The sequence below is a fragment of the Mixophyes fleayi genome, chromosome 2 (assembly GCF_038048845.1).
Source record: "Mixophyes fleayi isolate aMixFle1 chromosome 2, aMixFle1.hap1, whole genome shotgun sequence".
NCBI lineage: Eukaryota > Metazoa > Chordata > Amphibia > Anura > Limnodynastidae > Mixophyes > Mixophyes fleayi.
This window is the reverse complement of record NC_134403.1, coordinates 303,835,191-303,847,380: the sequence shown is the minus strand read 5'-3', so window position 1 is coordinate 303,847,380 and position 12,190 is coordinate 303,835,191. Positions and strand designations below refer to the sequence as shown.

Below are 12,190 nucleotides of genomic sequence, written 5' to 3'. Positions count from 1 at the left end.
TATGGGGACTTCGATGTTCTGCAATGCATGAATCTTTGATAAGCTTCACATTGCACGGACACAAACACCATCTCGGGATAGCGCTACCTGTCTTTTTCTGTGGGATTCTGCTGAAGCCTCTCTGGCTTCGCGGAATCCGGTACAGCGGAAAGTCTGTGCGCATGTGCACAGCAGATAAAAGACCGCAGGAGAAGGGTCACTTCGGCTAGGGCTCCAAGAGTAGCCCCGGCATGGTGCATCTTAGCATTACCTAAATATGCATCACTGCGATGTGCAGCGATGCATATTATTTAGCTGTACCGCATCTTATTGATGCATAGACCCCTGTATAACATATAAGGAGATGTCAACAAAATTCAGCTCATCCCGAATCACAGGTTCTATACGTGAAAGGGAAAATGACATCAGTAATAATGCTGATGAGTTTAATATTAAAGTGTGCAGTCTATTTAATTAGACACTAGAAATAATCAGATTAGAAATATTTTTGAGTTTAATTATGATTCACCTTATCGCTAGTATGGTCTAAGCTGGGTTTCATGCTATTGCTGACAATGCAAAAGTTTTGTCAAAAGCAAAATGGTTACAGCAGACCTTACTGTTACAAAGTCATTACTAAACTATAATAAAATTTAAACAATGCACTTATACTACAGAGCCACCGATAACATTGCCACTTTATAGAAAAAATGGTCTGAATTATAATTGTTTCAGTGGGAAATATACAGAAAATATAATTATTATGAGGAATTTCTTACCAAGCTGTTATTACACAGCTAAAAATGCTCTTTTCTAAATTTTCAGAATAGAGTGTACAAACTTAATTCAGTGGTAAACATGGTATCATAACTGTATTCAAAATTAAGAAATACACAATCAACTTTCGTAATATAAAATTGACATGTTAGAAATAAAACAGGATAGCAGCCAAATGGTCTCACTGTTAATAGAATTACCAGCCATGGTTGTATACGGTAGGTGGGAACTCCTATTGTTACCAAAACTATTTGGTTGGTTTTGCATATTTTACAGTATGCATCAGTATATCAGAATCCAAAGGAATGACTTACTAATGTACTACTTACTACTGTAACACAATATTGTTTTCATTTTCAGTTGTTTCTCTTTTTTTCCTTTTCTTTAATTCTTATATATTCACAAATATAGATGAATACTAATGGCTTACCTTATTGTATCATTACCATAGCAACCTATATCTCCAATGCCAAGATCATCAGCCAATATCAACACAAAGTTGGGTTTAGTATTTGCCGACAATGTGCCAGTGACTAAATGTAAGATAATCAGAAAAATCCTGAAAAAGAGAAAATTTTAAAAAAAATCAAATCACAAAATATGACTTCTTGTGGTGAAATTCATATTAACTAAAGTTTTCAGTTTCTCTTAGAAAACCCTTGCACAAAACATTGTAATAGTTATTATTACACAGATTAACCTGTTCTTGGTCTGTATCACAAACCTGCATGGTTGCAACAAATGCAAATTAATGCTCCATTGACGCAGATGGTTGTGACCTAACAAAGGTACATGGCACTGAAATCATCATAGGTGGAAAAAAAAGATACAGAACAAAAGCAATTAAAGCAAATTAGAAATATTAATTAGCATGATGACGGTGATGTAATATTTATTTATAGACTCAGCATACTACACAGTGCTTTAAAATTTGGGACAAGCACAATAATAAAGCAAGACTGAGTATTAACAGACACACATAAGTAAGAGGACCCTACTCACAAGCTTACAATCTATAGGAAAATAGGAGTTTAATACATGAGGTTAAATGAAGTCTTATATTGTTCCAGAAAGCTCGCAATGGGAAAAGGTGGAGAGTAGGGCTATATCATCCAGTCACACAGCAGAGTTGTTTTTGAATGTGATTTTGAACACAAATGACACTTCAACAGCAGAAGAGGGGAGGGAAGGGGCGTATGCCATACTTACCAACTTTTAAGACCTGTCTTCTGGAAGATTCCCTGAGAACAGGTCATGTGACAAGTGTAGGGTTGCTGTTGCATCACCATAGGCCCACCTCCTATTTTTTTTTTAAAAAAAATGGAATTTGCGGCATTTAATGGTGGGGCGGGGCTTAATAGCGCAATTGCGTAATTAAGCCCCTCCTCCACAAGTGTCCAGGAGGTTGCCTACTCCTCCAGGAGTCCGGGAGAGTAGGCAAGTATGGCGTAAGCATGTAGTTAATGTCCAGTAAAAGCGTGACAAGGTTGAGAGCACACACATCTGTCTGATTTAAGCTCTGAGCATCTCTGAGGTTGTGTATGGCAGCAGTATCCCTTGAACTAGCTAAGGGCATTTTTAAGTGCAGCCTGATAGTGATCATGGACCTAGAGTTGTGCATGGGCAGATGCCATTTGCGTAAAACAGCGCAGGGGAGAGCAGCAACACTCCTAGACTGGTTTACAGCATTCAAGCCCATAGGCTTGAATGCTTAGCGCCCTCTTCAGATGACATTAGCCATCGCGGTAAACCTCCAAAAAGTCTAACTTTGTTTAATAAATTGCCTAGACTGCAGACCCGATTGAGTATTATGTAGAGTGTGGTTTAATGCACTAATTTGCCTAATGCAGGACATATCTCCAATATCTCCTGCTTAAGGCTTTTCTTAAATTACAATTTTTCTTAAAAATGTCTAAACCATGTGGTAAAAACAGTTTCCGCATGGTTTAGGGCTTCATAAATAAGTTTTGTGAATAGTGGCTGGACTGGTTTACATACTTCTTTTTGGACATTACGTAGGTGCACCTACTTCGTGATATGTTCAATTTGGCACTGATACAATTTCACATGGTTTTATGTGTTTAGAATTATATATACCATTTTTTTATGTGGTCTATGGAATGTTTTAATAAAAGTACCCTTTTTTATTGAATTTAGTGTGCATAAGTGCTTTGTGGCAGACTTGGTTATACCATTGCATTGTGTAACTGTTTATATATATATTTTTGGGGTGCAGATCCCCAGCGCTGGTACCTAGTCTGAGCAGTCATCTTCAGTACCGGAAAAAGTTTTTTATTAATCTTTCATTGGCTGCTTTGTCTAGCACTTTAGTGCTATTTGCACCATGTTAATTTTTTGCCCCTCTTATACAGTTTCTTGTGATATTTAAAGGCCTTAGTGATCTTTAAAACTGTAAGGCCTACTATTCAAAATGGGATAATATGAAATGTATGGTAGAGTATAATTGCATGGTTGCATTGCAATTATTTTTAAATGCATGTTTAAAGTAGTTTCTATTTTGAAATTTATCTCTGGACCGATTGCACTGCAGCGTGGCAGCATGTATATTTTATTTCTTATGAGGCTTATTTATTATAATAAAAATGTGCAAATATGTGTAGTAGTATGATGTAGTATGCTATAATCTGTAACAGCTGCCTTTTAAGTTTATATAAAGATATTACTGTTAGGTGCAATGCATTAAAAAAAGATAATATATGTTTCTTTCATATCAGTGACTTCCCTTGTGAAATATATTAAATTTACTTACCCATGCTTTGTAATTATTCTCATTCTTTACTCTGAAATACAAGTAGAATTTTATTATTTGTATCATATAATATACAAAACATTTGTAAAGTTTGCTTTTATCATTGAAAATCAGAATAAAAATTACTTTGCGATTCAATTTTTTTTTACCTCATTTGTCCTAAAAACAGACAAATATGTTTTTTTGGTATTATAACTCACCTACAAGATTCATGTATGCATATGTTCCAACAGTGTCCTTAATGGTCAATTGGGAGTGTTGCCACTTTTGATGGTGCACATGCAAAAAAGGTGCATGGTCACACCATCATCATCATCATCATCATAATTAGCTATTTATATAGCGCCACAAATTACGCAGCGATGTACAGAGAACTCATTCACATAAGTCCCTGCCCCATTGGAGTTTACAATCTAAATTCTCTAACATACACACACACACACACACACACAGACTAGGGTCAGTACTACTACATACTACCAGTATGTTTTTGGAGTGTGGGAGGAAACCGGAGCACCCGGAGGAATCCCACGCAAACACGGGGAGAACATACAAACTCCACATAGAAAAAGCCATGGTCAGGAATCGAACTCATGACCCCAGTGCTGTGAGGCAGAAGTGCTAACCACTATGCCACTGTGCTGCACCACAGAGGGGAACGGCCATGTCCACACTGGGAGTGTTTCCAGTGCTTCTAAAGCGCTAAGGAGACCCCAACCCTCTCCAATAAAATAGATTGAAAGTGAATCGTGATATATCCTCAAAATCCTGTGAGTTGGGACTATCCCGCCTAAACCGGGACAGTTTGGACATATATGTATGCAGTCAATAATGTATTATAAATAATCACTGAGTTTGCTAAATAGACTATATATGTTATATTAGCAATCCTTTTTACAAAAGGGGAAAAGCCCTATCTGTGCTGAAAACAGATGTTTTCAACGGTAATAGGGCTTCTTGCTATTTATCAAAGGTTACTACTGCGCTATTGCCAAGGTTTCTACAGAAAAAGTTTCCCCATGCAGAGGGAAGCCTCTTTAGCAAGGATGGTGGAAGTACATATACTGGGTGAATCATTCTTTCGCCATCTCAGGATGGCAATACCAGCGGACATTGAAAGAAAAAAATGCTTTATTTATTTCGAAGCGGAATCACTGTAAAATATATACATATTTTACAAATATTTTTTAACACATGAACGGATGCACCAAGACTGGATGGCACATCGGTAAGACTACTCTTACTGCTGCCAGCCTGTATCGCCTGGCAGCTATTTTCTTGGTAAATCATGGCAATAGGAATTTTTCTTTCTTTGCATTAAGCAGTAATAGAAGAACAGCTCTATCTGCATTTTTTTAGGGGCACTATTTAGGGTCATTTTCAAGGCGAGTCGTTTCCCTGGAACAACAAACAAGGTAGAATGAGGTAGATAGAATGATTAGTGATAAGTACAGCAAAGAACTTTGGGAATATGTTAGCAATGTAAAGGGCAAGTAGGCAGGGGGCATACTGGAGAAAGTATGGGAAGTAGACACTGTGCTTATTGTGTCTGGTTGGAGGAAGGGGAAAAAGAAAGAGGAGAAAGAAGGAGGAGGGAGTATTATGATCCAGTGCAGGTGCTATAAGAAGAAGGCTAAAAGGGGTCATAGCAGGTGTGGTATTGTCCTGCATGATAGCTCCTGTCCAGCAGAACAGATTGTGAAGTGTTAGTGTTTATACACAGAAAAAGAGCATTACTTAATACTAGACATTGTTGTGTCAAGTACCAAAACAACCAGGAACATTATCAGGAGCAAATATCCAAAACCTAGGACTTCTCCTGTTGCCAACCATATAAACATATTATTAAATATTAATAATAAATATATTTCTATGTGCAGCTTTGCAATGAGATGTTGCAGATCATACATAGTTTCCCAAAGTATTCATTTCTTGCTTCTATTTTGTTTTACACAAAAATAAGCACTTCATGTCATGTTACAGTTTTCCATTTCAGAAACATACCCAGGGTAAATGTATGCAAACACAGCGGCATAGTGTGGAGCCATAGTGCCCAGAGCAAGCGCATGCTAGGGCGCCCCAAGAATGTCATTGACTGAAGGCCCATCTACCTTGGAGCTTGTATTCTGGCCTGTCTGCTTTGCCTCAGTAGCTTCTCCGGAGCACTACAGAGACTATCCACGTAGGAAACTGTATTGCTATACATATTAAATATACTATGTAATTGCAAGTGTGATATTTTAAGGTCCCTTACTATACTACAAAAAGACTCGCCATGAGAACTACAATTTAAAAAAATATGTTTTGATTAATTTTGATGCCGCGATGGTTATCAAGATGGCCAATAATCTTGATGAATTTAATTTCTGTTAAAAGTAAAATATCCCGTTCAAAGATATAGGGATCTATTTGTCATGAACAGACCCTCCATTGAGATTTGTAACATATGTAAAACATCCCATATTGCCATCTAATATATATAAGCCTAGCGGCATGTGTTAGTGTGTGTGTGTGTGGAAAAAACAATTTTCTCAGAAAGGGCTCATCCAATTGACCTGAAATTTGGTATACTGACATTATTTGACAAAAAAATGATAATAGTGAAGTCAGTTAACTTCCATCATCCCCCCTTCCCCCCGTGGGAGGGGTAGTAAAGGCTAAATTTACCAGTTGAGGGCTCAAACTCTTGACCGTGTGGGTATTTTTTTACCAGAGCCTGTGTTTGGTCATGGACAATTGTATGTCGCATTTTCACGAGTACGGAGAAGCAGTGATGTGAAAGTGCAGGTTATGAATACTGCCCTTCAAGGAAGACTGATTGAGCACAGCGATAAGGTGTTTAGCAGAAACATTGTGTATCGAGAGGTTTTAGAACAGTAAGACGATGGAGATTAAGGATGTGGCGATGAAGATGAAGGATGAGGTGATGGAGAAGAGTGATGAGGTGGTGACATGTGGACAAAACCACGTTCAAAAAGGGCGCTTACGTCGGGAAGTAACCCTCTTCCCCTGAGGAGGCCTGGCCTAGCCCCAAATGCATGACAAGAACCTTTTTAACACCTTAAGTAGCTTGATTTGACTAGAATGCATGAGTATCATGCACGGGTTAACTTGTAGTTTATAAAAAATATATTGCTGGGGCAGCTCGGCAATACTCGACTACCCGTAGATACTGTCCTGAAGCTGTGAAGTTTAATCTGTCACTTTGTCAGGCTAGTATTTATGTTGGCTTGCCATGTTTGGGCTGTCATCTCCACTTAAGTAGAAACAAAAATATAAACATGTTTAAAATAGATCTTTTAAAAGATGAAAAAATATTTAAAAACCTTTATACATTCAACGAATAAAGCATTTTTAACTGATTAAGTAATTTTAATATTTTATCTGCCAACAGAATAGGTGTTGCTTTGGTACAAGTACAGCTACAATACTTGTGCAATTTAAAGTAAAGGGAGACACACAAAAGGGGAGAAAGAAAGCACAAGTACCCAGAATGTGCAGACAGACACACAATACAAAGGGGGCAAATGGAGACAGATGGGAAGATAGAGGGGAACATACAAAATCAGAGAGACACACGAAGAGGAGGAAAGAAAGGCACACACAAAGAAGACACAGGTGCTCGCACAACCACACACAAAGTGGAGACACAGACACACATGGGAGAGATAGGTACACATACAGAATTTGAATCACTGAGGAAAACACAAAAGGACAGGGGGGTGATAGAAACATAAACACTGGAGGTGGGGCTAGGGGTTGTTAGGGAGAAAGGAATGCAGGCAGCCTAACAATGATGGAAACAGGGGGAGAAGCATAGGTGCCGAAGACAATGTACCAAGTAAGAGGCTGCTTGTACCCAGGAATGAGTGCGGCTCAGCTCCTAACCCCAGCATGCAAAAACTGCAGACACATCATTTCTGCACTACAATGGCGCTCTATTACTATTACTAGCATAGAAAATTACAGATGGCCACCAGCCAATTCTCCGCAGTTGAGGGTGAATTGTACCTGCGGCACAGAGAGGGGGGCAGCAGATAGAAAGTACCAGGGCTCAGGCTTGCTTTCGGGTCCTGGCTTCCTGTGTAGTGTAGTGTATTTATAAATAAATATTAATAATAATAATAATAATAGTGCAAAAGGCCACCAACCTGGGGTGGTCATGTCCCCTCCTGCAGCTATGGAAGGGGCCCCAAGGAGTTGCTATACTGGTTTCTGGACATATTCTTGGAGGTCCTATTGGTTCCCCCACCCCCTGTGAAAACACCACTGAGTATTCATTGATTTTACAATACTTGTCACTCCTAGCATCTACAACAGGGGTCGGCAACCCCCAGCATGCGTGCCAGACGTGGCACTCGGACCACTTCTGTCTGGCACGCCGAGCTCTGCTGCTGTCAAACTAAAACTGCTGAAGATGGCTGAAAAGGAGCTGCTGCGCTCAGGGCCGCCGAGAGGGGGGGGGGAGCGGGTACTATTTACCCCGGCCCGGCCATGCCAGGGGGCCCGGACCGGGCCCCCACCGCTGAATTTTATTTTATTTTTTACACTTTTCTTTATTGCAATTTTTTTTTATTTTTGTCTTCTTTTTTTTTTTTTTTTCCCGGGGAGGGGGGGGGGGGGGGGGCTTGGGGTGTCCGACCCGTCCGTTGGTGGGGGGAGCTAGATAGTTAAAAAAAAAAAAAATTTACATATTCACCTGATCGCGCCGCCCTCCCTCCTCTCTGCTCGTTTCACACTGACTGTCGGGCGTGACGTCATCAAGTCACGCCCGACAGTCAGTGAGGAACGTCGCAGAGGGGACCAAGCAAGAAGAAAGAAGAGAACACAGAAGAAAAGAAAGAAACTAACAAGTAAGTAAAGAACAGAGAGTCAAGGGAAGGAAAGTAGAAAGGGAGAGTGTGACAAAGAAGGGGGAGAGATGTACAGAATGAAAAAAAAAGTGGGGAAAGATGTACAGAATGAAAAAAAAAGTGGGGAAAGATGTACAGAATGAAAAAAAAAGTGGGGAAAGATGTACAGAATGAAAAAAAAAGTGGGGAAAGATGTACAGAATGAAAAAAAAAGTGGGGAAAGATGTACAGAATGAAAAAAAAAGTGGGGAGAGATGTACAGAATGAAAAAAAAGTGGGGAGAGATGTACAGAATGAAAAAAAAAGTGGGGAGAGATGTACAGAATGAAAAAAAAAGTGGGGAGAGATGTACAGAATGAAAAAAAAGCAGGGAGAGATGTACAGAATGAAAAAAAAGTGGGGAGAGATGTACAGAATGAAAAAAAAGTGGGAGAAATGTACAGAGTGAATAAAAAGGAGGGGAAGCAGCATGGAGGGCGCAGTGTGAACATAAGGGGGCACAGTGTAGTGATGAAGGGGCACAGTAATGTGCACAGGGGGCTTGTTGCAATGTAGTGAGTGTGAGGTAGATGGTGGCAAATTAATGGGTGCTATTTTGTTTGTAGGGTGATGGGGAGGCAATTTAATAGTGGAGACTTAATTTAAGATGGGGTGGTTTGGGGGCTATTGAATGTGGGGATGAGTTTGGGGAGAATGAGGTCTATTTATTAAATGTGACTATGAGTTATTTAATGGCAGTGATGGTTGCGGGAAATAGGTATTGCTGTTTGCAGGAAGGGAATAGGTTTATTTATTAAATGTGAATACTATTATTTTAATGTTGGGGCTGGAGGAATGCCTAATTATTAATTGTGGGTGCTATTGATTTAACGCCGGGGCTGGCTGTAATTTTCTAAGTGTAGCCATTTTTTTTTCCAAATAGGTCCTTCAACATTCCAGGATCCAGACAAGCCACAACTAAAGAAACCAGCAGCCACAGGTGGAGAAAGTGAGAAGAACAGGTAGGAGAGAGCAGCAGAGTGTGTGAAATGTTGTGATTCTAGTAGGGACAATACCAATTTTTGGTGAGTGTTGTGCCCAATGTTAGGTGCAGGCCAAGACTGAACTGTTTGTGTACACACTGCATTCTTTGTATACTACACTGTGGTGGTAGATGTCCTGAAAGTCAGGAGTGCTTGGACATATGTGACGCTCCGGCGAATTGAGTGCCTAGTGATTTTGATGTTAGCCACGCCCCCAAATGCCTAACTACAACTTTGAAAAAATTTGCGCCGCCGTGAGGCGGCGCAAAATTTTTTTGCATGCTCAACTATAAGGGGGGGCCCCACAAATTTGTTGTACCGGGGCCCTGAATTCCTCTTGGCAGCCCTGGCTGCGCTTAAGTGAAGCTGCTCCTGTTGAACGGAAGATCTGCATCTAAGGTAAGTATAGGCAGAATATGACTGGGGGCATAACTAAGAGGGACAATATGCCTGGGGGCATAAATAAGAGACACAATATGACTGGGGGCATAAATAAGAGACACAATATGACTGGGGGCACATCTTTGAGGCAGAATATGACTGGGTGCACATCTATGAGGGATAACATAATCTGGGGCATAATATGTGGCATAATATGAACTGGGGGCACTATTGTGTGGCATAACATGAACGTTTATTTGTTGGTCCCATTACTATTAATATTATACTGATATTAGCGTTATACAATAAGAAATAATTAAATATTACATAAATATATATACACAGTGATCGAAATTTATAAGTGGCAGTATGGATAATGTAAGTGAATGAAATTTGATAGTCAAAAAAAAAAAACAGTAAATGAAGTGGCTTATGGCAAACCAGTGTATAACAGTATTCTTCGACACACACACACACACACACACACACACACACACACATATATATATATATATATATATATATATATATATATATATATATATATATATATATATGTGTGTTTAAGAACACAGCGAAAATATCTTCCAGGAGCAACTTCTCCCAACCATCCAAGAACAGTTCGGTGACGAACATGATGGAGCACCTTGCCATAAGGCAAAAGTGGTAACTAAGTGGCTTGGGGATCAAAACATTAAAATTTTGGTTCCATGGCCAGGAAACTCCCCAGACCTTCATCCCGTTGAGAACTTGTGGTCAATCCTCAAGAAGTGGACAAACAAAAACCCACAAACTCCAAGTATTGATTAGGCAAAAATGGGCAGTCATTAGTCAGTATGTGGCTCAGACGTTGACAGCATGCCAGGGCGAATTAGAGAGGTCTCCAAAAAGAAGGGTCAACACTGCAAATATTGATTCTTTGCATAAACTTAATGTAATTGTCAAGAAAAGCCTTTGACACTTATGATATGCTTGCAATTTTACTTCAGTATACTATAGCAACATCTGACAAAATGGTCTAAAAACACTGAAGCAGCAAACTTTGTTAAAACCAATGTTTGTGTCATTCTCAAAACCTTTTGGCCATGACCTGGGCTTGAAAAGATTTTTGCCTACACACTGATAGAAAAAAGTTGCCGACCCCTGATCTACAACATCTGTCATTTTCCACAATAATCAAACTTTCTATGTGAAATATAACATTTGCCTCAAATGTACGTTAATTAAAGCCAGACACATATGAAATACACATGCTAAATTGCTATCAGTCTTACATGGATTGTTAAAACTGCAGATCTGCTTCTAAACTATATGCAATACAGCCATTAACCTGATATCTGAATGAGTCTCTAAGGCATATAAACATACATAAAAACTGTAGCAGAAGATATGCAGTAACTGCCTACTGAATTCTAGATAAACGTATTGTAATCTGTTGCAAATTATACACAAATAAATCCATCTGTTGTCACTACTATGGACGATGAGTGATACATTGTACATACCTGTTTACACAGTTGTGCAAGTTTACCCTTTGTTCCTTCCTGGATCTCACTTCCATGTATTTCAGTCCCACTTCTCCTATGTGTTTGTTTTTCAATAAAGCTTTGCGCTTGTAACTCCCCCTCCCTTACCCACGCAAACTCATTTCCCCATCACTGCTTCAAGTTTTGCTGAAATGTCTTGCCTTTAATTTATGCACGTTCCCCTATAAATGTGTCTGTCTTCAATAAAGCCTCTGGCTTGTGATCGCTCCACCCGCTTCTCTCACAATGCTTCCTTGTTTGAAACTGTTGTGTTGTTTAAGGGATGCATGGTTAGTTCAGTACTTGATATATAGTGTAGGATGTAATATCGTAGGTCTTGTATTGTACTAAAAAGTGTGTCTGAATTAGAGATGTTCACTGACCCCCGTGTTCTGGTTTTGGTTTTGATTTTGGATCTGAATTAACTTTGTGTTTTGGAAAAACCGCCCTCGTGTTTTGGTTTTTGTTTTTTATCTGTATTTTTTTAGAAAAGTAGCTAAAATATGATAAAATCACATAATTTTGCTTGTTTTCTGTTCCTACATTATTATTAACCTCAATAACACTAATTTCAAGTCATTTGCAGTCAATTTTGACCACCTCACAGCTCACATTATTATTTTCATATACTTTCAAGCAAAGACTACAGCAGTTCTTGCGAGTGATAAGAAGGCCATTGTCATGCCTAGGCATAAGACCAAAAAATCCACCTCTTATGTGTGGAATTATTTTTACCCAAATTATGACAACAGTTGTCTAGCCATTTGTAGCATTGTAAAGCCACAGTCAGCAGAGGTAGGGACCTTAACCATCTAGGATCCTCATCCATGTTTCACCATTTGAAGCAAGTTCATGGAAAGCTGTTGGGAAAATCAGAAACTT

General features: G+C 39.2%; 1 protein-coding gene across 2 annotated transcripts in view; it reads right to left on the bottom strand.

The window, feature by feature from the left end:
• Positions 1-11,511, bottom strand: part of LOC142139138 (arylsulfatase D-like) — a 46,348-nt gene extending 34,837 nt beyond the window's left edge. The window contains exons 1-3 of one of the 2 annotated variants that reach the window (XM_075196479.1): positions 11,288-11,511; positions 3,527-3,557; positions 1,187-1,315 (exon numbers count right to left, since the gene is read on the bottom strand). In XM_075196479.1, the coding sequence (XP_075052580.1) occupies positions 1,187-1,315; positions 3,527-3,549 (152 nt within the window). In that variant the 5' untranslated portion in view covers positions 3,550-3,557; positions 11,288-11,511. Of the gene's footprint in view, positions 1-1,186; positions 1,316-3,526; positions 3,558-11,287 lie in introns of those variants that run through there. The other variant, XM_075196480.1, reaches the window with a different exon arrangement.
• Positions 11,512-12,190: the final 679 nt, after the last annotated feature.